Source organism: Carettochelys insculpta, chromosome 5 (assembly GCF_033958435.1).
Source record: "Carettochelys insculpta isolate YL-2023 chromosome 5, ASM3395843v1, whole genome shotgun sequence".
Taxonomy (NCBI): Eukaryota; Metazoa; Chordata; order Testudines; family Carettochelyidae; genus Carettochelys; species Carettochelys insculpta.
The window spans coordinates 27,453,431-27,475,836 of record NC_134141.1 but is presented as its reverse complement, the minus strand read 5'-3'; the positions used below and the strand labels follow the sequence as shown (position 1 = coordinate 27,475,836).

General features: G+C 38.7%; 1 protein-coding gene across 3 annotated transcripts in view; it reads left to right on the top strand.

Annotated features, from left to right (window-relative positions):
* PUM3 (pumilio RNA binding family member 3) overlaps positions 1-22,406 on the top strand; it is a 45,719-nt gene that overhangs the window by 20,149 nt on the left and 3,164 nt on the right. For 2 of the 3 annotated variants that reach the window (XM_074994839.1, XM_074994838.1), the window contains exons 12-18: positions 904-957; positions 6,153-6,233; positions 8,713-8,855; positions 9,959-10,181; positions 12,090-12,177; positions 14,673-14,763; positions 22,136-22,399. In XM_074994839.1, coding sequence (XP_074850940.1) covers positions 904-957; positions 6,153-6,233; positions 8,713-8,855; positions 9,959-10,181; positions 12,090-12,177; positions 14,673-14,763; positions 22,136-22,265 — 810 coding nt within the window. In that variant the 3' untranslated portion in view covers positions 22,266-22,399. Of the gene's footprint in view, positions 1-903; positions 958-6,152; positions 6,234-8,712; positions 8,856-9,958; positions 10,182-12,089; positions 12,178-14,672; positions 14,764-22,135; positions 22,400-22,406 lie in introns of those variants that run through there. The other variant, XM_074994840.1, reaches the window with a different exon arrangement.

Sequence of the window (22,406 nt, the reverse complement as noted above, 5' to 3'; positions counted from 1 at the left end):
AAAATATAGAAGCATTATAAATAAATTGAAAGGCTTTTCAATTTCTCCTTCAAGAATGGATGCTACATCAAGACATGTAAGGAATTGCAGTTCCCCTCTCTGCTTTAGGTGTTGAGAGTATTAGGAGTGCTTACAGAAATAACATGGAACCTTCTGTATAAGTGTGTGTCTACACATTAGTATGGAGTGTGCTTTCCAGCACAGTTAACTGTGCATACAGTAGCTCTGCACTAAAATAACAATGTCGATGCAGCAGCATAGGCTAGCAGCCCAAGAAGAAGCCCACTCGATCATTTGTGTACCTGCTTGGATGGTTGGGCTGAGATGCTTCTATGGCTACACATGTATTTTCACTGCACTGTTTGTGCTGGAAAGCATGCTGCCAGCTGCTGTGTAGATATACTTTAAGTGAAAAGAAACAAGTGAGGTTTTTTTAAGTGGATTTGTAATTTGTCTGACCTATCTTGAAAAGCCATAGGCTTTAAGTGGAACATGTTCTGTTGGAGTTATGACACAATGGACTAGCTACCTGGGCATAGGGAGTTGGCAGCTTGGTCTTCTCCTTACGCTACAGGAAATCAGCAGTGAGAGGATGTTCGTTAGGCAAGCAACCCTTACTTTTACAATACATACGCTTTGATAACAGCTGTTACTTCCTTAGTTCTCCCCAAGACAGCCCAGCCTAGCAGAAAACCTTAGTTTCTCTACTGTGCTAAGTCTTGCTCATAGAATGCGGGTCTAACATTTCACAGTATCAGTTGTAAAAGTAATGTTCATAATAGAAATTTCTCCTTTTTAAGAAATGAGCTGACATTAAACTCTTATAAGGAAGCTGCAAGTAGCAACTTATTTATTAAATTGTTGACAAAGGTTTACTAATATTTTTCTCCTTTCTTTGGATAGGACAGAAAAATAATTGTGAAAACCATGAAGACGTATGTAGAAAAAATAGCTACTGTGAGTGCTTATATTAAAGTAGTCACTGAAACATTTTCATAACTGTCAAATCATTCCCGGTGTACAAAATATCAATTTGAATTTAGTCTAAAGTTAGAAGAAACTGTGAAACTGCCCTTTTTCTAGAAATACTTTTAAAATCCTGATGCTTACCTGTATAAAATGTTTAAATACATTTTTATGGAAAGAGTACAAGAATTAAAAGCTCACTAGCTATGGTGGTATTTGATACTAAAAAAAAATCTTACAAGCAGTGTTCCCTGTAAACTGAGCACTTGTGCGGCCACCAAGAGAGAATCAAATGCTGCTCAGCTCATTAGCAGTGTGTCCATTGCCAGCATGTTGGTGCCCACCTGCACATGCCTTGGTGCACATAACAAAACTGATTCCATACATGGATGGAAAAAATTAGAGGGAACATTGCTTTAAAGTGCTCAGTATGTTGTGCCTCTTGCTCTGTGCACAGGTGCTATACATATATTGTCTGTAAAATTTTTCTCTTACTGCATGAAATACTTAGAATGGGAAGCTCACCTTGATACTGACTGTCCACATTGTACTGTCAGAAAGTAAACGTGCCAGGGGAAGAAGAAGATAATTTTCCTAGTCTTTCAGTTACAGTGATTGTAGATATCACTAACAACAATAAGTTTAAACAAATTACAAATAGCAGAATCTGTTTGATAAAATTGGACTGTAACCTCTCAGAAAACAGCTCTGGGCCTTGTAGATAAATCATTGACAATACCTGTTTGGACTGTGTCCATTAGCATTCTGTAGGCTAGATAATGTGGATAATATGGTGGACTGTGTTAAGAAGGAAGTAAAGAAGAATACCAGAGCCACAGTTATACAGATCTCATATCACAAGGAATCTTGGTTGTCTCTTCTTTAAGCAATAGAATAATTATAAATCTAGCCCAATATCCTGTCTTCCAACAGTGGCCGCTGCTAGATGCATCAGAGGGAACAAGCAAGACAGAGCAATTACCTTATGATTCATCCCTTGTCATCCAGTTCAGCATCTACTAAGAGGCTTTAGGGGGACACAGAGCGAGGGATTGACTGAATACCTGACCATCTTGACTAGCAGTTATGGATGGACCCATTACCTGGGAACTTACCTGATTCTTTATTGAACCTGGGTATAGTTTTGGCCTTCACAAGATCCCTTGGCAAAAAGTTCCAAAGGTTGCGCATTATGTGAAATAACTTTTTTGTTTCTTTTAAACTGTCTGCCTTGTGTTTTTGGGCAGTGACCTCTAGTTCTTGTATCATATGAAGGGATAATTAACACTTCCTTATTCATTTTCTGCACACCTTTAATCATTTTATAGCCTTTTATCATATACCCCATTAGCCATTTCTCCCTTTCGTGCTCCAGTGTTTATAATCTTTCCTTGTATGGAAGCTGTTGAAAATCCCAAATCATTATTTTTTCCTTCTTTACATTTTGTCAATTTCTAATAAATCTTTTTCTAAATGGGATGACCAGAACAACATACAGTATTCAAGGTGTGGGTTACCATGAATTGATAGAATGGCATGTTTAAAATCTACTTATCATCCCTTTCTTAATGGTTGCTAACATTTTGTTAGCTTTTTTGACAGCTGTTGCACATTCAGCAGATGTTTTCAAGGAACTATCTGCAATGACTCCAAGATCTTTCTTGAATGGCAACTGCTAATTTAGACCCTGTCATTTTGTATGGATAGTTGGGACTATGTTTTCCAATGTGCGTTACTTTTCTCTGCCATTTTGTTGCTGAGTCACTCAGTTTTGTGAGATCCCTTAGTTACTATTCACTATTTGCTTTGAACTTAACCATTTTGAGTAATTTAGCTTTATCTGCAAATGTTACCACCTTGCTCTTTCCCCTTTCCCCGATCACTTATGAATATGTTAAACAGCGTTAATCCCAGTACAGATACCCAGGAACACAGCTATTTCTCTCTCTCTCTCTCTCTCCATTCTGATAATTGACTGTTTACTCCTGCCCTTTGTGTTCTATCTTCTAAACAATTACTGGTCGATGACATTTTCCCTCTTTTCCTGTGAATGCTTACTTTAAGGATGAGGGACCTTCTCAAAGGTTTTCTGAAAGTTCAAGTACACTGTATGCACGGGGTCATCCTTGCACATTTCTTTGAGCCCCTCAGAGAATTCTAATAGAATGCTGATGCATGATTTCTGTTTTAATTTATCAGTTTGTTCCAAAATCTCCCCTCATGACACCTCAATTTGGGACAGTTTTTCAGATTTGTTACCTAAAAAAGAATGTCTCAGTGATGGGATTCTCCCTCACGTCCTCTTCAGTGAAAATCAAGGCAAAGAGTTCATGTAGCTTCTGTGTAATTAATGTGTGTTTCTTGAATGCTCTTTTAGTGCCTTGATTGTCCCCCACTGATGGTTTGGCAGGCTTTCTGCTTCTGATGTACTTAAAAAACTTTAGCTCTTTTAGTTTTTGTGACTTTGGCTCATTGCTCTTCAGATTTTTTTTTTTTTAACCGGTCTAATTATACTTTTACACTTGGCTTGCCAAAGTTTTTGCTCCTTTCTGTTTTCCTTAGTATGTTACTTCCAATTTCAACAGGTTGTCTTTTTGCCTCTGACTGCTTTTTTTTATTCTGTTACTGAACCGTGGATGGTGTGGTTTTGGTCCTCTTACTATGTTTTTTAATTTGTGGTATAGTTTTAATTTGAGCTTCTGTTACGGTGTTTTTAGAAGTTCTGTGTAGCTTGCAGGACCCTTTTCATTGTTCCTTTTAATTTTACTCTCCTCATTTTACGTCATTCTCATTCTTGAAGTTAAATGCTACTGTGGTGAGTTTCTTTGATTTCCTCCTCCACCCCTCCCAATTATAAGGGTGTTAGAGTGTTACATTTAATTACTTGCTGGTCGCTGTTATAAAGTGGTTCTGCCGTATTCACCTTTTGGATCAGATCCTGTGCACCACTTAGAACAAAATCGAGAATTGCCTTTCCCCTTTGAGGTTTCACTTATTAGTTGCTCTAAGAACAATCATTAATGTTGTCTAGAAATCTTAACTTGACATCTCATCCTGAGGTGACATATACCCAGTCAATATGGGAATAGTTGAAATACCCCATTATTACTGGGATTTCTGTTCTTGTAGCCTCTCTAATCTCACTGAGCGTTTCAGTCATCTTCACCATCTTGAGCAAGTGCTTCGGTAGCATGTTCCTCAAGAACAGTATTTTTATCTGTAGAGCCTCTGTGGTGTGATGTGATTCGTTTGAGTTTTAATGCATTTGACTTTCTTTCACATATAGTACCACTCCCTGCGTCAGCACAAGCTATAGCCATTCCTGTATAATTTATGTCATGATGGTACTGTGTTCCATTGATAATCATTATTTCACTAAGTTTCTGTGATATCTGTTGTATCAGTATTCTCCTTTAATTACAGACATTCAAGTTCACCCATTTTATTATTTAGAATTCTAGCATTTGTATATAAACACTTATAACATCTAAGGCTGAAATTGCTTTACAGTGTTCCACAATGTCTCTTCTTCTTACCTGTTTGTTTCCCTTAGATCTTCTGCAATCAGGAGTCCGTAATTAGTCTCTGAGAGTTTTGAGCTTCTAACACCCATTACATGCACATGCCACCTGCCTGCAAGGCAGGAAATCATATATGCTGCATATTCAGTACAATAAACTGCATAGCCTTCTATTCTTCTGCTGGACTTCTGTCTGTATTATTTTTACTCCTGCAGAGAGAGAGAGAGTGTGTATGTGTGGAGAGAGAATGTTATATGTAGCTGCGTCTCTCACGCTATCTCTAAACTCCCACACAAGATTCCAGGTCTGCTGCTTCTGTTCCCTAGCTCCTCTGGTCATTTAAGAGCTGGCTTTTTAAACTGCTATTCTGTCTAAATGCACCACCTGCTAGTCAATCGACCCCAAAGGAATTAGGGATCAAAGTCTTGTTAAAATACTCTCAGCCTTGTCTGCCTGGCCACTAGGCTCAACACATGGCCCCTCCAAACAGACTACAGTATAAGCATAATTCAAGCAGGCACACAGCAAATAAATAACAAGCTTACCCCAGAGCCATGTAGTCACACCTGCTTCACCTGGAGAACTTCAGGCTTCCGGTTACTGTTCCTTTTCGCTAACTGTTGTGACACATGCTTCAGAGCAAAAGCTAACTACTATCTAGAACCATAAAGAAATCTTTCCTTGTGCATCTGTCGTCTTCCCGAGTATCATGTTGCTGAGTATGAAGAATTATTGGAATAATAACTTTTATCTGAAGTTTCATGTTTTGACCCACTTGTAGAGATGATTCTTTGGTCCGTTTCAGTTCGGTAGCATCTGATCTTGTGAGGGGCAACAATGAAGAACTGTGTCAAGGGCTACTGGTTGTGCTCTTAAATCGGTTGTTGGAAAGACACTGACATCTGTGAGAGGAGGATCTTGCCCTTATCCTGCAGTTTTGGATTTAACTGAGGCCAGGTCTCTGCCAGCAGAGAAAGTCCAATATATGCTACTCCACCTGCAGAATCAACATACCTTATGTAGCTGGAATCAACATCTTGAATGTCGAATTTCTTTGCTGTCTCCACAGCATGTTGATGGAAGACACTTTCCTGTCAACTCCCCTTACTACTTGCAATTGCATGGTGCACTGGGGTCAAAAGGGGCATCTGCAGCATTTGATTTAGCGGGTCCTTACTAGATCTGCTAAATCAAATCCCGGAAGATCAACCTCCAGTGCATTGACCCAACAGTGAGCATAGACCAACCCTGAGACTTACGCTCTAGAAATATGATGAAAGACGTTGACTTAAATGTAAATTTGCTGTAGAAACAAGATTTTTTTATTCCATAAATTAAATTATTGGCTTCAAATGAGTATTCATGGAATCTAGTTGACAGTTGTTGAGTGCAGCATGTTGTACAGCTGTCTACACCAGGGAATTCATAAGTTGATAAGAGACAGCTCTAATTTGGTCACTTTTGTTTTAAACTAGATGCTTTTATTTTTAATCATTGCCTCCAGAAAATATGTGTAATAGGACTGTTTCATCTAGGCATTAGAGGAGGTCATTCATCAGCTCTTAGTGTAGTTTTTCACGATTTGGGCAAGTATTCATTACAGGAAATGATGCGTATGTAGGGTCACATTGCATGTTGATAAACCTTGATGCCTTGCCCTTACAGGGTGAATTTGCTCACTTGGTCTTGCTGGCAGCTTTTGATTGCATTGATGATACTAAGCTCATGAAACAGCTAATCATATCTGTAAGTAGTTGAATTTTCCTAAAATACTATATTAAATATTACTAGTACAATTAACAAGAGATCATTCATACCTAGGATGCTAGTATATGACTTCTAGCCAGGTTCGAAACTGTTGTCTATTGTTTCCTCTGTTTAAATCAATTCATGAAGTAGCTATTAGGATTTTTCTCAGCATGAGGAGACTTTGCTACAGGAGTACACTTTTGAATGTTTATGTAATTTATATCCCCCAAGTTTTCAACTTAGGTCTTCAACTAAAATCTACTGGGAACCCTACTTCACACTTTTGTAGACATAGATATTACTACAGATCTTAAGTAGATTAGGAGGTGCTGTTGTGTATACTGTATTTTTTCCTCTTTAAAGGATACAAGTTCATTTCATTTATTGACATGACAAAATTCTGGCTTTTTCTTAACTAAAATACTTCAGATAGACTGCCAGGAATGGATAACTTTTGACAGCTCTTGCTTGTTCAACTAAGTTTCTTTCTAGAACACTTGTAGAACAGCTATTACATCTGACCTATCTAAAGATTATACCCAAATCAGTGTAGGGTTTTTTGTTTTACTGTGCAGACTTCTGTTATAGAAAAGATTTGTCTTTGGTAGAGATGCAGCTTCCAGTTCTCATCTCTCTTCTGTGGTAACGCATGTTGCGCTCCTGACCAGAGGTTGTACCTCTCCCTGCTCCCTGCCTTACATTATGGTATCCCCAGCTACCCAGAATGCCTAAAAAGGCGGGGGCCTGTGGTTTGCTTTCTCTCTGAGGAATGTGACCAGTATATTGCCCGCAACTGTAGACTACCACACAGCTCCTTCAGTTATGCTTTTATTTCAGTGAAAAAAACAGAAATGGCTATTGTTTTAAACTTAGGAAACATAGTTATCTTATGTTAAGTCAATGTGAACCAAGATACCTTTGTTAATAATTATTTACAGATATTGGCGACATGAGTTTTGAAGAACTTGGGTTGTCTTTATTGGCTGACGTGTGTATGACATTCAGATAATAGTCTTTGAGCCTCAGCCCTAAACCCCCGTGAGACGAGAATATACATTTTATTGCACAGAGAATACGTGCTGAATAGGGCCTGAGGTGTGAAGACTACAGAAACGAAAAGCACTAATCCAAAAGCCAGTGCCAGATTAATGCTGTGGGTTTCCCAAAGCAGCGTGTCTACATTTTGTACATGTTTCCATTAAATAAAATTTTACCAGATGATGTGCATTTTCTTCATTTTGTTATGTAATAATAAGGGTGTGGCTGTCTTCTGCCCAATTCCCTCCTTTTCCCCAACAAAGCATAAGCAAACTTTTTTTGGACACAAAGGGCAAAGAGGTACTGGTTAAATTGTTCACTTCATTTTTTAACAGCTGTTGTTGGAAGGATTTCCTGGCTGGAAATGAGGGATTTTAAAAAGCAGAAGGGCTACTTACAAACAGTGTGAACTGTAAAAGAGGCTGAAATTGTCCAGAGTGCCATAATTTCATCATTTTTTCAGGAAATATAACTGAAATGTGCATTAATATTTACCCAACATCTTCTGTATAATAGGTTTTGAAAATTCTTTGGCTAATGTACAGCATGTCAGTTCTCCACCAATGTACCTCATTTGGAAGGCAAGATCATATTGCCAACTTAAAATCTGTGCACACAAAGCAGGAAGAACAGAACATGCGCACGTGCAAATCATACAGCTGGTAGTAGAGATTTCTTTGTGAATATAAATGCGCTTTTCATTAAGCAAAACAAAAAGTTAGTTTCTTCATCATGCCACTAAGGACACACGTGCATAGTGCACCAGCATTCTTGTTTATGTAATGATTTTTTTTCTAGCCGTCCATCAATCCCACTGTATATGTTTCAAATGTTCTAGTAAACTACAAATAATAATTATTCTCAGAGCAGAAATGCGGCCTACTTTGTTACTTAGAATTAATTATTGCTGCAGGAGGTTCTCTGCCTAATTGAATCCAGGATAACTACTTCCCCGCACTCAGCTGTCCTCTGCAAGCTGGTTGCTGCACAGATACACAATTGGTTGATAATCACATCTGATTACTCAGGCAGCGTTGGCTACATCAAGGTGCTGTGGTGGCGTGTTCCCTTCCATCTTTTGTCTTTGGGATTGTAACTTCTTTTGGGTGAGGTCTTTCTCTTATTATGGGTTTGTACAGCACCTCAGACACTGGACCCTTGGTTTCAGTACATCTCAGCATGATGGTGATAATTTGTTCTTCTACTGTGTCGTTTTTCCTTCAAGGATATTGGAGCATTTTACAAACGTAGATTTAGCTCTCTACATTGACAAACCCCACCTAGACATTATGCACTGCTGAGAGTTTAGAATCATGTAGCTATAAATTCGTACCCACCTTCCCTTCTCACAAATTTCAGTTTGAAAGTATTCAGCCCAGGCTTAATGTTGAAGGTATTCTTCCTGCAGTGTGTTATTGATATTTATGTATATTTACAGGAAATAAGTGGTTCTTTGCCCAATATTATAAACAACAAATATGGAAGGAAGGTCCTTTTATACTTGCTAAGTCCAAGGGATCCTGCACATTTCCTACCAGAGATCGTCAAAATTCTGCAACAGGGAGATGGAAATGCTTACAGGTATCTCACCTTGCATGGTGAAGCAGTTTATACAATTTTTAACTCCTGCAGCTTTTTAAATAGGATGGCTCAGTTTCTTTATGGAGATCAGTTGCCACAATTCTTGGTTTCCAAATAATGTCATTAATTTTTCTGAGTAATATTTCTAGTCTTGATAACATTTTATTTCTTCTCACTCTGCAAACCTACATAAAAATCAAAACACCACAAATAAGCCAAGATCAAATAAATCTGTCAGCTATCTGATAGAAATGATAGCAGTTGTGGTATGGTATTTGCATAGGTGTTTACTTAATATATGCACCTAGTGATTGTATTTGCATTGCAGTAGATTTTACCATTTGCTAAAACTTATTTAAGTATGAGATCAGATTAAAGCTTTTTTAATATCCATTATTCATATTCTAGGTTGTACAATAGTAAACTTATCTAGAAGCAAAAATGGAAGATTTTAGTTCTACTTCAGCTACCACTTCTCTGTCTAATTTTGGTAATTTTTTTTTTAAAGTTGAACTTAAGCTTTTCTTGAATAATTAAGAAATTGTTCATGTATCTGTAACTCTCCTTCTTGCATAAGCTGCAATTTTTTGTGGTGTGTTACTTGAGATAGGAATAAGCCAATCTGGCAGGACCAAGATATACTGTGGGATTTAGAAGGGTATTTATTTTGTCATTCTGCTAATTTAATTTATGATCTTTAAATAGTGAAGAGATGGCATCTTCTTAAGGATCTGCGAACTGTTTATAGTTCCTGTCAGACCTTTGAGATGATGACAGTGGTAGGACAAAGAATTGAAATGTAAGGGTGGAATTGGCTTCTCAGAAGAAGCTAACATTGTAAGGTACAAAGGCAGTCACCTTGAAGTTGAAGATTACAGAGACACATGGTTAGACACTTTTCTTATTATGGTTATCCAAAGACAGCATTAAATCTAATTTGCCATGGAATAGTAAAAGGGGAATGTGTTTAATTTGACCTTTTTAATGAGGATATCATCTGTCTAAATAGCCAATGTGGATTGAATTTGTTTTACTTGCTGTGGTATACAGAACAAGTTTTCTGCAATAATCAGACCGCCATATTGTGTGTTCTGTTTCACTAGTAAAAAAGATTCAGATGTTCGTCGCTGTGAACTTTTAGCAGCCATTTCTCCAGCCTTGTTAGGTTATTTGCAAGAACATGCTCAAGAAATGGTGATGGACAAGATGACGTGTGTCTTGGTGGCTGATATTTTAGGATGTGCTCTCGGTGACATCCAGCCTGCCATGAATGCTATTGCTAGTTTGGCAGCAGAGGAACTGGTCCCATGTGGCAAAGATGGGCAGGTAAGGACTGCATCTAATATGGGGCAAGCAGTAAAGTGATGGCTGTGTATTTGCTTTTACTGTATCATTTAAATAAGAGGTACTTCTGTTACTGACACATGCTTAACGTGCTCCACTCTGAATTTTTCCCTGTTAATGGGAATCTTGCATATTCTGGCTGTATGTCATGTGACTCCATTGGAATAATGCAAGCTTAACTAAGCATTTAATTTGTCTTTTAGACTTAGTACTTTCTGATCTTGATCAGACCAATGTGTAAAAAGACTTTCCAGGACAGTGGATTTACACTTTTTGTGGATAGCAGAGGAAGATGGCAGAAATGCCTATTAGACTGAATCTCTTGAGTTGTAGTCGTAGCAGATATAGGAGACTATTATAAAAAAATTGCTGCTATCACTGAAGATGCTATTTTTGTGAGGGAGGTCAGTGGTGACGAGCTGCTGAATAAGCTCACACTGAGACACAGGGAATCTAGAATCCAACTTAACTTTTTGACAAGGAAAGAAGTTTGAATTCCTATAGTGGTTTATTGTAATATTGCTCACTTCATCAGTAAGCTCTACCTTACACTCTACCTTCGAACATACACGTGTGGTTTCCACAATAATGTGGACCTCCAGGAAGAGCTGGAATCCAAAAATATCCCAATGTTACAAGCATTATTGATAAATCCACTTGACAGACCTCTCAGACACAATGCAAATGGCACCTCACCATTCTGTGTGATTGGGGAAGCATTTACGTACCTCATTCTTATTTAAATTAAGTTTTAGTCCAATTGCTTTCTTGTCCTGGTCCCCAGATAAGCGTGATTTTGGAGAAAGCAAAGATTCTGTGTTGTCCAGATGGTAAAGCTGCATGTCCTCCCTTGTATTAATAGTGCTCCAGCAAAAACTACCCCTCTCTCTTCCCTGATGTTTTTGCGTACACATTGAATGACTTAGCACAGGTGATCTTTTGTGTCACTTCGGCTGTACATTTCTATGATGCTGTGAGATACTAGATTAATTGACACGGATCTGATGAAATGGGTCTTTACTCATGAAAGCTTATGCTCCAATAAATCTTTTAGTCTATAAGGTGCCCCAGGAGTTCTGATTGTTTTTTTTTTTTAGATCAGTTGCAAGATTCTTATGGAGATGGAGACAGTAAGTTGGGTTAATGATTAGAAGTGGAGTGCTGTTTTAAGCCTCCTGTCTTTCCAGGCTGAACTAGAACTAACTTATAAAAGTTCAGGGCCATCGGTTTTTCTTGCCCTGTGATGTCCAGACTGCTACCAAAGCACCTCACTAGCTTACCTTTTTTTTTGGTTGTGATTTCTCTCACAATGGATATCTCAGCTCTCCTCTTTGTACATGACCCTCACTTTCACCGTTTTTTTTTTTTTTTCTTTAACCAATCTGAGCTAGACTTCCCCCTGGATCTCTTCTCTATTTTAAATATAATATATACAAACACAAGTGAACTCGGACTTTCATGTAAGTCATATTTCAGTGGGTGTTAGTTTGTGAAAATCTGGAAGAACCAGACTTACACAGAAGCAACTAGATGAGAAACAACACTTACGTGTTAATGGGAAGCTGAAAGTATTGTTTGTGGGCCAGTGAAAAGGACTGGCTAGTGATGAATAGACCATATAGTTTATGCAGTTAGAATGGGGAACGGGTTTTACCTCCGTAAGTCAATGTTTGACTAAGCATCCAAACGCATTCTTATCTGTTTTGAATGTTTGCTTGTTGCTAATCATGACCAACTGGCATACTACAGTTTGTTGCAGGGAGGAGGAGCATGTTGGAATATTTTACTGTAAAATCATTGAAGAATGCACCTTGTGTTTTAAGTATAAATATACCAATTTGTGCGTGAAAGAGGCTTAGATCTAACAGTTAATCGTTGATTTGTTTAAAGCTTCACATCGCAGAGCATCCAGCGGGCCATTTGGTTCTGAAATGGTTAATAGAGCAAGATACGAAAATGAGAGATAATGGAAGAGAAGGTAGGCTGGGAAATTCGTCTTTAAAAAACTGTATGTTGGCTTTCATTAAAATTTAACTCCTTGTGTAAATTCAAAAAAAAAATTGTATTGATTTTTAGATCTATCAGAATATGTAAAAGGTGGCGAATATAGAGTAAATGGTTCAACTGTACTTTCAAGTGTACATAAAACATATTTTGTGTCTCTGCAGTTATGAGATGCTGTGCAAGTGAAGTGATGGCAACTAAGCTCACTTTTTTCAGCAAAGGAGGTTGACCTGTTTTTTTAGAAATAAGATCCCGTATTGCTGGTATCAGGAGTGTATTATAGTCCTTTACCAATTTACTTCATAAATTTTAGCATGCTAAAGCTACCAGGCATTTAAAAATGTAGACAAGATTGAAGATGGCGTCTTTCTAATTAGAAGGTTTTATTTATGAATATTTTGACCACCACCTATGCAGAAGTGTAATTACTAGAGTGTATTTTTTTTCTGCTGCTGGGTTACCACTTTCATTATAAAATTTCACCTCAAACATAGAACGTCTCTGCTATTTTATGGCATGGACACTATCTGGAATGTAATATTTAAAATATAATTAAGCTTTTTAAATAACAAGCAATCCTGTAATGCCTTAAACTAACAAATTTATCAGGTCATGAGCTTTTGTGGGCAAAACCCACTTCCTCAAAATCTAGCACCTTGTGTGCTTTATCAATCTAACCAAAGAGATCTTTCTACTGTCCAAAACAAAACCATTGTGTCAAAAAAAAATTTTTATTGTGAACCAAGCACCATTAGGTGTCTTGAATGCGAAAAATTATTGAACTTTGAAAAACAAATTGTCGTGTGTGTATTAGAGTTGGAACATTTTTGAAGAACTATATTATACCATTGGAATAAATGAAAATGTCTTGGTTCCTATGGGAAGGATTGAGAGAGAGAGAGAGAGAATGCGCACACAACCTCTCAGGTTTCCAATCTGCAAGCCAGTGCAGAATGAAAACAAATTTTGAATTTTTCTCTGAAACAGTTGTCTTGCAGAAAATGCAGTGTTTCTTATTTGCGAAAATTTCCCTGCATCTTTGGTGAACCACTGCTACAGCTTCCTTCAAAGATGCGTTCGTATGGCTTCACAGTTTTTACCAGTCATCTTCCAGCTAATACTGATATAAAAGCTGAGAGAGGGGTTCAGAGGGTTAGGGGGTAGATATTTTGTGCACTAATTATATTGGTCTGTGCTCTCTATTTGGAGGGAGGAAGATGTCTTTCTATAGGTCTGATGCAGCAACTCTGGCAGTCACCATGCGCTCTGGGGCAAGATGGGAGGTGGCCCAACTCCATGCCCTGGAAGGGGGCAGAGTCACCAAGGGTCACAGACCATCGGCACTGCCTGGACCTTGGTGTTGCTGCCCTCACAACCCCACACAGACCCACGGGCAGTTAGAAAAGCGTTTCCGCAGAGTTTCAAAGGGATCCAGAGCTCCAGCCACTGCCAAAGTCGCAACAGTGCCCAGGGGTCCGGGCCTGGGGGCAATTGCTGCCTTTGTCCCCTCCTTCAGCAGACCTGTTCTGATGTCCCCTGATCTCTGTTAGAGTTTGGGTTGGCACAGTTTTCATTCCTTACTCAATTGGAACTTTTTGTCATTTCCCTCATTCAGATGTTCAAGAGGGGGAATTTTGTCTGAAAATGTTTTATCTACCAGCCTAATTTAGGTAATTGGTTGTTGACCTGTTCTTTATATACAGTTCTACTCTGCAAAGTGATTTTAAAATGGAGTTCTCAGTTGTCTCCAGATCAAATTTGATCTTTTTATAAGTTATGTTTATTTCTAAAGGCTACCCATGCAAACTCAGCCTGGGATTTGAAAGTCACAGTGCACTCTTCCCTTCTCACCCATCACCAGCAATAATGGTTGTGCTGGACCAGTTGTGCTCAGTGACAGGTGTAAATTCTGTAGTTCTAGTGGGATTTAACAGACAACGTAAGGCCTATAACTGGACTATATTTAAATAATTATATTGGCAGCGCATGAGAAGGGATAGAACCTTCGTAATGTGCTATCAGCAAGGCCAAGAGGCATAAAACTTGAAAATGATCATGTTTTGTTTATGAAAATAAGAAAAAATGATTGAATGCACACAGGAAGGTCTTTTCAGGAGCAAGGCACTATTTTTAACAAGTTCCTTTTCAGTGTAGAAACTTTTTAAACATGAGTAACTTTTGACATTCTGTTAAACAAGAAGTAAAAAGAAATAAATGTGAGTCTGTTCTTATACATCCATGAGTTTTCATACAATTCAGGATTGCCTTTGAGTAATTAGTTCTAAGAGTTGCTTAAAATTAGTCTCACATTTATAAAGATATTGACCTATGTTGAATAGTCAATTATTTTGAGAGTAAGGAAGGATTTCCAAATAGAGTGAATTTAAAAGTTTGATTAAATCACTGTTACAGAGGAGTTTTGAATAGGCAGCACTGAGTAATTTTGCTTCACTCTTTCCCCTCTAATAGAATGTTTTGCAAGAACATTGGTGGACTGTGTTGGCATTAAAAAAATGAAGTCCTGGGCAGAAGTAAACCGAGGTGCCATTGTGCTTTGTTGGTATGTAAGATACATCTGTTTCAAATGGGTCCTAGTGCTAAGTTCTTACACAGAGAATGTCATTCAAGTTTTCAGCCAAAATAAGCTGGTTTCCACATTTCTGTACTTGCCTTTGTGTTTTTTATGAGCAAACTGTAGAGAATAACACTCAGTACATGCAAGCATATACGAAACATATTAGTTCCCTGAGCCCAGGCTTTGGTACTGCTATGAAATAGCCCTGTGCTGGAAAAACCTAGAGATTGAAAAACATATTTATTTCTAACACTGTTCCCACCTATGTCCGTACCACCTGTATGAAAATCCTGAAATAATAAGCTGGTTTACTAAATATATATTTTGCTCTTGACTGTATCCGTTCAAAGGCATCTTCTGTAAAATGTTATTCAGTTTGTCGGTTATGCAGGCTGTGTCTCAGTGCCTTTCCTGTAATATTTGAGTTGTGTTTGTGTTATATTTCCTGAATGGTGCTGTTCCTTAGAGTAAACTGTGCAGACGTGTGTTATGTGGCAATCTAGTCTCTAATAAAGTAATGAGCCACAAAGCTCACTGTCTTCCTCCCCTCCCAAAGATGAGACTAGCAAACCAGCATTCTACTTTTCTTATTAGTATATGTGTTGTCATTTCGTATGTGGTTGTCAGTGTCACATCTGGGAAGTCTGGACATGTGTGGATTAATAAACATTAAACATCTAATCTGCAATGCTTCAAAATTCTCAGTTCAACAGAGCTTGTAAAATTGCCGTATTAATTTTTTTATAAATATCTGACGAGACTGAGTCAAACATACATAACAGCTTGTAAGTAAGCAACATACCATTTAGACATTTAAAAAAAATCATTTAATTGAATGTCTCTTTGATTTCCAGCTCTAATTCAATTGCTTTATGGTAAGGATAGTCTGATGCTCAGACTTATTCTGTAGATAATTAGAAACCATTTAAGTGATTAAATATATAATTTTTCTGGTCCAAGTTCAGTTTTAATTCTGTTTTGCAGACTTCAGTAGAGTTGCTAGTGATGAGAATTGGTAGTGTAACAAACAATCTGCATACAAACTAATTTTGTAAACTTTGCATTGTTTGACTTGTAAAGAAGTTTCATGTCTTTTTCCAGTAGCTTTTATAAAGAGACCCCTAATATTTGCTTAGCACACTTAATTCCTTTAAATTCTCTAATCTTGCACACAGACATTCAATAGGATTTGAGTAGAATGATTCATACATTGCTGCTGTGCTGTTACTTAGCATTTTTTCTTAACGTAAGGCTTTCAGATTTGTTTAAAATCTATTTCATTTATTTCATTCCTGATGCCGTTGACAACTTTCTTTATATACGTATCCTTTATTCAGTTAGTTTCATTCTACACATTAGGACACTCAAGTAGTTGTTCGTCATTTTAATGAATAAGGCTAAGATTGTGTAATGGTTATTTTTAGTAAAAGTCAGGGGAAGTCATAGACAATTTAAAAAAAAATCACAGAAGCTTGTGATCTGCCCCTGACTTTTACTAAAAATATCCATGATAAAATGGAAAGGGGCTTGGCAGCCGGGGTGGCTGGCACTTTTTGAGCCTCCACCACCTCAGAGATCCAGGGTTCTACTGTTTCTTCCCCACAGGTTTACTTATGCCCTGTTGGGTCCTGGAGAGCTGCAAGTAGAGTATGGCAGTCACACTGACTTTTGCTTTTCAAAAATCTGTATCTTTTACAGGTATTCTCACTGAGACCGTATATGACTGATGTGTTTCATCTAAATATACATCATTTCCGCTCTACTCTGCGCTGGTTAGGCCTCAGCTGGAGTATTGTGTCCACTTCTGGGCACTGCAGTTCAAGAAAGATGTGGAGAAATTAGAGAGGGTCCAGAAAAGAGCGACAAGAATGATTAAAGGTCTAGAGAATGTGACCTATGAAGAAAGGCTGAAAGAATTGGGCTTGTTTCGTTTGGAAAAGAAAAGATTGAGGGGAGACATGATAGCAGTTTTCAGGTATCTAAAAGGGTGTCATAAAGAGGAGGGAGAAAACTTGTTCTTCTTGGCCTCTGAGGATAGAACAAGAGGCAATGGACTTAAACGGCATCAAGGGAGGTTTAGGTTGGACATTAGGAGAAAGTTCCTAACTGTCAGAGTGGTCAAACAGTGGAATAAATTGCCAAGGGAGGCTGTGGAATCTCCATCGCTGGAGATATTTAGAAACAGGTTAGATAGATGTCTGTCAGGGATGGTTTAGATAGTACTTGGTCCTGCCATTTGGGGCAGGGGGCTGGACTCAACGGCCTCTCGAGGTCCCTTCCAGTCCTAGTGTTCTATGATTCTATGATTTGCTTTGGTCTAATAATTTGCTGACTGCCACATATCCTTCTCTGAAGTCTCTCAGAAAATTAATAAGGTTTGTCACTAGTATTAAGAGAATCTGGATAAACACAGGATTTGTAATGGATGGAGGAGTCTTTTTACAGTAAACTCTCATATCTGGCAGCCCTGTGACTGGGAGGTTGCCGGATATTCAAATAATCTGGATAATAGAGAGGTATACCTAACAATGCATAACGCTAAATGAAAACAGGATTAGATATTAAGAAACAAATATATGCAGAGTACTTTATCAACAGTACTAGTGTACACTGTAAACTTATACTGTATTTGCTGTATTTATTTGTATTTATTTTCACTGTACTGTACTTATGAAAAACATAACTAAAGTTTACTTATGGTTGAAATGCCAGTTCTTTGAGAGTTCCCGGTGGTAGAATGCTGGATATGAAAGAGTTTAGTGTAATTGTTAGAGCATCAGTTGAGGAGAATTGTGACTGAAACATTGATTGGTGCCCTAACAGTTTGTAGTTTGTTAATTTCCAAGCATCTACCCTCTCAAACTTCACAACAGTTGGTGCTATTGATGACCACCCTTGTTGGTCATCTCGTTGGCCAAGCCAAGATAGAATGTGAACGGAGACCTTCCCTGTCCCTAGAGCTAGTAATTTGAGTCATGACTGAAGGAGGATTGCTTGAGAATCCTGGATGACTGCTGCTGTGTAGCTACAGAGAGGAAGTCATTTCCCAAGACTGTCATTCCAATATTTTTTCTTAAATACTAAAATCTAACCCCTCCGCAAGGAGAGGGACTGACAAACACATATTGGTTATAAGAATGTAGTTTTCTCTTTCGTTAGAATTTCCAGGATATCATCAGAAACAAATCCTTGTATATAGGAATTCTTTCAAGTTCTTCATTTTTCTCTTTATTTATTCTTTTGTTTTCATTTCATTTGTTAATTAATTACAACATTCAGGTTTTCATTAGCGCATACACACGCTCTCTCTGTAAATATATATATGTATATATAATCTTTGTTATTGTAGGCTGCTGAGAGCAACTTAACAAACTGCTTTTTTCCTCCAATTTTTGTTGGTTCATAAAAGCTTCTGTTCATATTCCTATCTAAATCTTTACTACACCAGTCCAATTCACCTGAAAATCTTGGGTTTGGTATTTCTAAAAGCTTAAATTGCTGCCCTGTTTCTTGTGTCAGATGTTCATTCTGTTAATCACCATAGCATGTGCTGAACGCTTCCAATATATTTGTCACACTTGATTAACTGGATTTTATAGTGGAGAATCAGAAGCCTCCTGGTTCTGATCACAGACTGGTGTAAATTAGGTGTAGCTCTACTGACGTGTAAGCAGAGTTACATGAGTGTGGCATTACATAACTATTCAACTATTGTAAGATCAGAGTCCAGTTCCCTTGTCCAGATGGCAGAGGGCAACTTCTTACTGGCAGTTCACTCAGAATTAAAGTTGTATGGAACCCCTATGGGTATGGGTCAGAATCATGCTTTAAAGGCATAACAAGTAGGTTCTTTAGGGATCAGTTCTGGGACGCCTTCTGTTTAATATCTTCAGTGATTTAGACTAGTGATTCCCAAACTTTTCGGCATCATGCCCCCCCTTTTGATTTTTGAGAAACCCTCACACCCCCACACCTCTTCTTTATTGTCATCCAGCCCCCCTTAACAAAAACTTCAATGCGTAATTTAAAATAAACGCAGAAACTTGATATAAAAATGTTGTTGTTTAAAAATAAGCACAAATAGTTTTTCTTGGCCCCTTGTGGGTTCCTGGTGCCTGAGCCCCTGCCAGCTAACAGAGCTGCCCACACAAGCCACCCACCCACGAAAGAGCTGCATTGCCAGAGCCACCTGCCTGCCCTCCCCCCATCCCCCTGAGCCCTGTACAGCCAGGACCAGCTGCCTGCCCACCAGCCACCTGTCCCACCCATGTGCCAGCCATCTGAGCCCCACACTGTTGGGGCCAGCTGCCTGCCCGCCAGCCCAATCTGCCCCATGCTGTCAGGGCCTGCGGCCCACCTGCCAGCCCTAGCTGCCCAAGCCCTGGAAGCCACCTGCCTAAGCCCCGCCCCTCCCCTCCCACAAAGCCAGGCACCACTAGCTCCTGCTCTCACCCCATCCCCAACCCCCCATCTAACCCCATCCTCTTCCTCCTCCCCCTCCTGCTCCAACCCACATTCAGTCACCTTTGTAGGAGACAGCTAGCTCCATGTGGGTCTTCTAGCTCCATGTGGGTCTTCACCAGCTGCCTGGTTGTGAAAGCGGCTGCACCGTGTCATCTACGTAAAATGGCAGGGGCTGAGAGTCAGAAGCAAAGGCCTGCTCTTTCTTCAGGAGGGGAGAATGATGTGGGGGGGGGGGGGGGGCTGGGTTGCCTCTTCCCCCCCCCCCCGGCATTTGTTCACATCCACCAGTTTGGGAAACCATGATTTAGACAATGGCATAGAGAGTATGCTTATAAAATTTGCAAATGATACTAAACTGGGTTAGGTTTGGAGGGTGGGATTATAATTCAGAATGATCTGAACAAACTGGAGAAATGGTCTGAGGTAAATAGGATGAAATTAGAAAGGATAAATGCAAAGTATTCAACTTGGGAAGGATCATAAAAGGATGTTGCAGACAAGACACAGAAAGCAGCTCTGCTCTGCTCTGCATTGATTAGGCATCAGCGGGAGTGTTGTGAGTCCAGTTCTGGGCACCACATTTCGGGACAGATGTGGATAAATTTGAGACCGTCCAAAGAAGAGCAACAAAAAAAAAAAAGTAAAGGTCTAGAAAACAAGACCTGTGAGGGAAGACTAAAAGAATTGGGTTTGTTTAGTCTGGAAAAAAGAGAAGACTGAGAAGAGACATTAACAGCTTTCAAACACCTAAAAGGTTGTTACAAGGAGAAGGGAGGAAAAATTATTGACCTTAACTTTGGAGGATACAATGACTGTAAGTTATGGCAAGGAATATTTAGGTCTGACATTAGAAAAAACTTCCTAACTGTTACAGTTGTTAAGCACTGGAATAAATTGAACAGGAAAATTGTGGAATCTCCATCACTGGAAATTTGTAACAGGTTAGACAAACACCTGTTAAGGATGGTCTAGGATGGTGCTTGGTCCTGCCAGAAATGCAGGGGACTGGACTTCATGACCTTATGAGGTCTCTTCCAGTTTTAATATTCTGTGATTCTATGAATGACGCTATTCTCTAAATTCATATACTTCAGCCATCACCATGATGTTTCAGTGCCTGATAGTCTGTAAATAAGTATTACATCCAGCATTGAGGCACAGTGAAAAAATATGTATCGCAAAAGATGTGAAGAATAAATGGCATAACAGTTACGATTTTTATATATCGACAGAAAACTATGCTCTCTATGCAAGTAAGATATCGTAGGAGTCAGAGGACAGCATATATTTTGACCTTTTCAAATACGTAATTAGACATATTCAGCAATTACTCTCTTTAAACACTATGGAGACTTGAAATTTCTTTCTAGCTTGCAGACTGCTGTACAGTACTTGGCTTGTGTAAACAGTTGACAGATTAAAACTTTTTAATTAAATTTTTAATACACAGTCCAGAGGGGATTACACTGTAATACACTCTGTGCCAAAGGGCTAAATCATACCAATTTCTGCTTGCAATTCACCCTGTAGGATGTGTTTAATTTCTACGTGCTTGACATGTTTTGTCAGTACCTCTCTTCTCTAGCACTTTACTAGTATATGTTGCTTGTGGACAGGCTGTATGAACATGACCTGCATGTGTGTTTGATTTTTAAGAAACAAAGCTCGCCCTTTCCTGCCCCTGCTCCCCCATCATATTGTGAGAGAACTTCTAGTTATAACTAGAAGCTTAAGAGAAATCCCCAGTAGGACTTATAAGTCTATAGTCAAAGAATTACATCTCAAAATAAAGTATCTGAAAATAGAACAGCTGTTTATTGGATGTGGCCTGGCTTCTTGGCTTTTGTACCATCAGCCTCAGCAGAAATTTAGGTCATAGGAAAGAGACAGATTTATATATGAACAAACTATATTAATTCCTCTTTTTGCACTCCATGCAGCTTGTTCCTTGTTAGGTACTGTACATATTATAACAAGGTTATAGTTGGCTAATTGCAATTTTATTGTAAAGCCCTATAAGTTGGAGATGTTAAAGGTCAGTTATCATTCCATCTCCCAGCCGATGCATGTGTTCCTCATCCTGTAAATTCCTGAGAAATGGAGTATTCTCCTGCTGTTCATGTGAAAATGTTCAATAGACAAACGTCACTGTTGGGAAGCTTTTTTCCTAATGATCGTCCTAATTTTTTTTTACCTTAATTTCATACCATTAATACTACAGGTAGAACCTCTCTAGTCTGGCACCCATGTGACCTGACCAGTGTCAGATGAGAAAATTTGCCAGTCTGTGGGAGGTCAGTGTTGTCTAGCAGCATCACCAACACTTCCATTGCTTATTGGGCTCTTAGAAGACATTTAGGGATAAATCAGAGGTAAATAACAGCACGGAGAACCGAGAGCCAGGACTGGTGATTGTAAACAAACTTTATGGGACCACAAGAAACTTGGCCACACCCATGATGAGTGATCATCTGTCTAACTAAATCCATGCCAGACTACAGGTTGAACCTGTCTAGTCCAGCTCTCTCTCCCCTCCTGCAACATCCTTAATCTGGCATGATTTTAGCTAGTCAGATGACCCTTTATCATCACTGCTGAAATAATGCTACTTCTCAGAGAGGAAGCTGGCTTTCCAGGGTGACTAAATAAAAATAAACTATGTAAAGTTACTTCTATGGGCTTGAATTTTTGGAAGCTCATAGTGTCAAGTAAAGAAATTACATTATCATTTGCTGTATATTGCCTGGTGAAATTGCTGTCAGATTTTATCTACGTGAGAGACAAAAATCAGTATCTGGCGTGAAGCACCTCCTTTATTTATACTGACACATTATTTTCATTTGAAGTAAAAGTTGATGTTTGAAATCTAATGTTTTCTCTCCCTTTCTTGCAGCCTTCTCCGAAGCCCAGATCAAGAACTGGCAAATAAAGTCAAAGGAGGACTAAAAAGTCTTGTTCCGAAATTGAAATGCAATAAACATGTAAAAGGAATAGAGGCTCTGCTACAGACATTGACTTCCTAATTTAAATGAAGTTCAGACAGACCTGTTTCCTGTCATAACCAAGTACAAGTCAGTGGAGGTTTTGCACAGTGTTTTATTATTTTTGTAATATCCTCTGTAAAAGTGTATTTGTAAATTAAACTGTTTCTACAATGTTTTTGC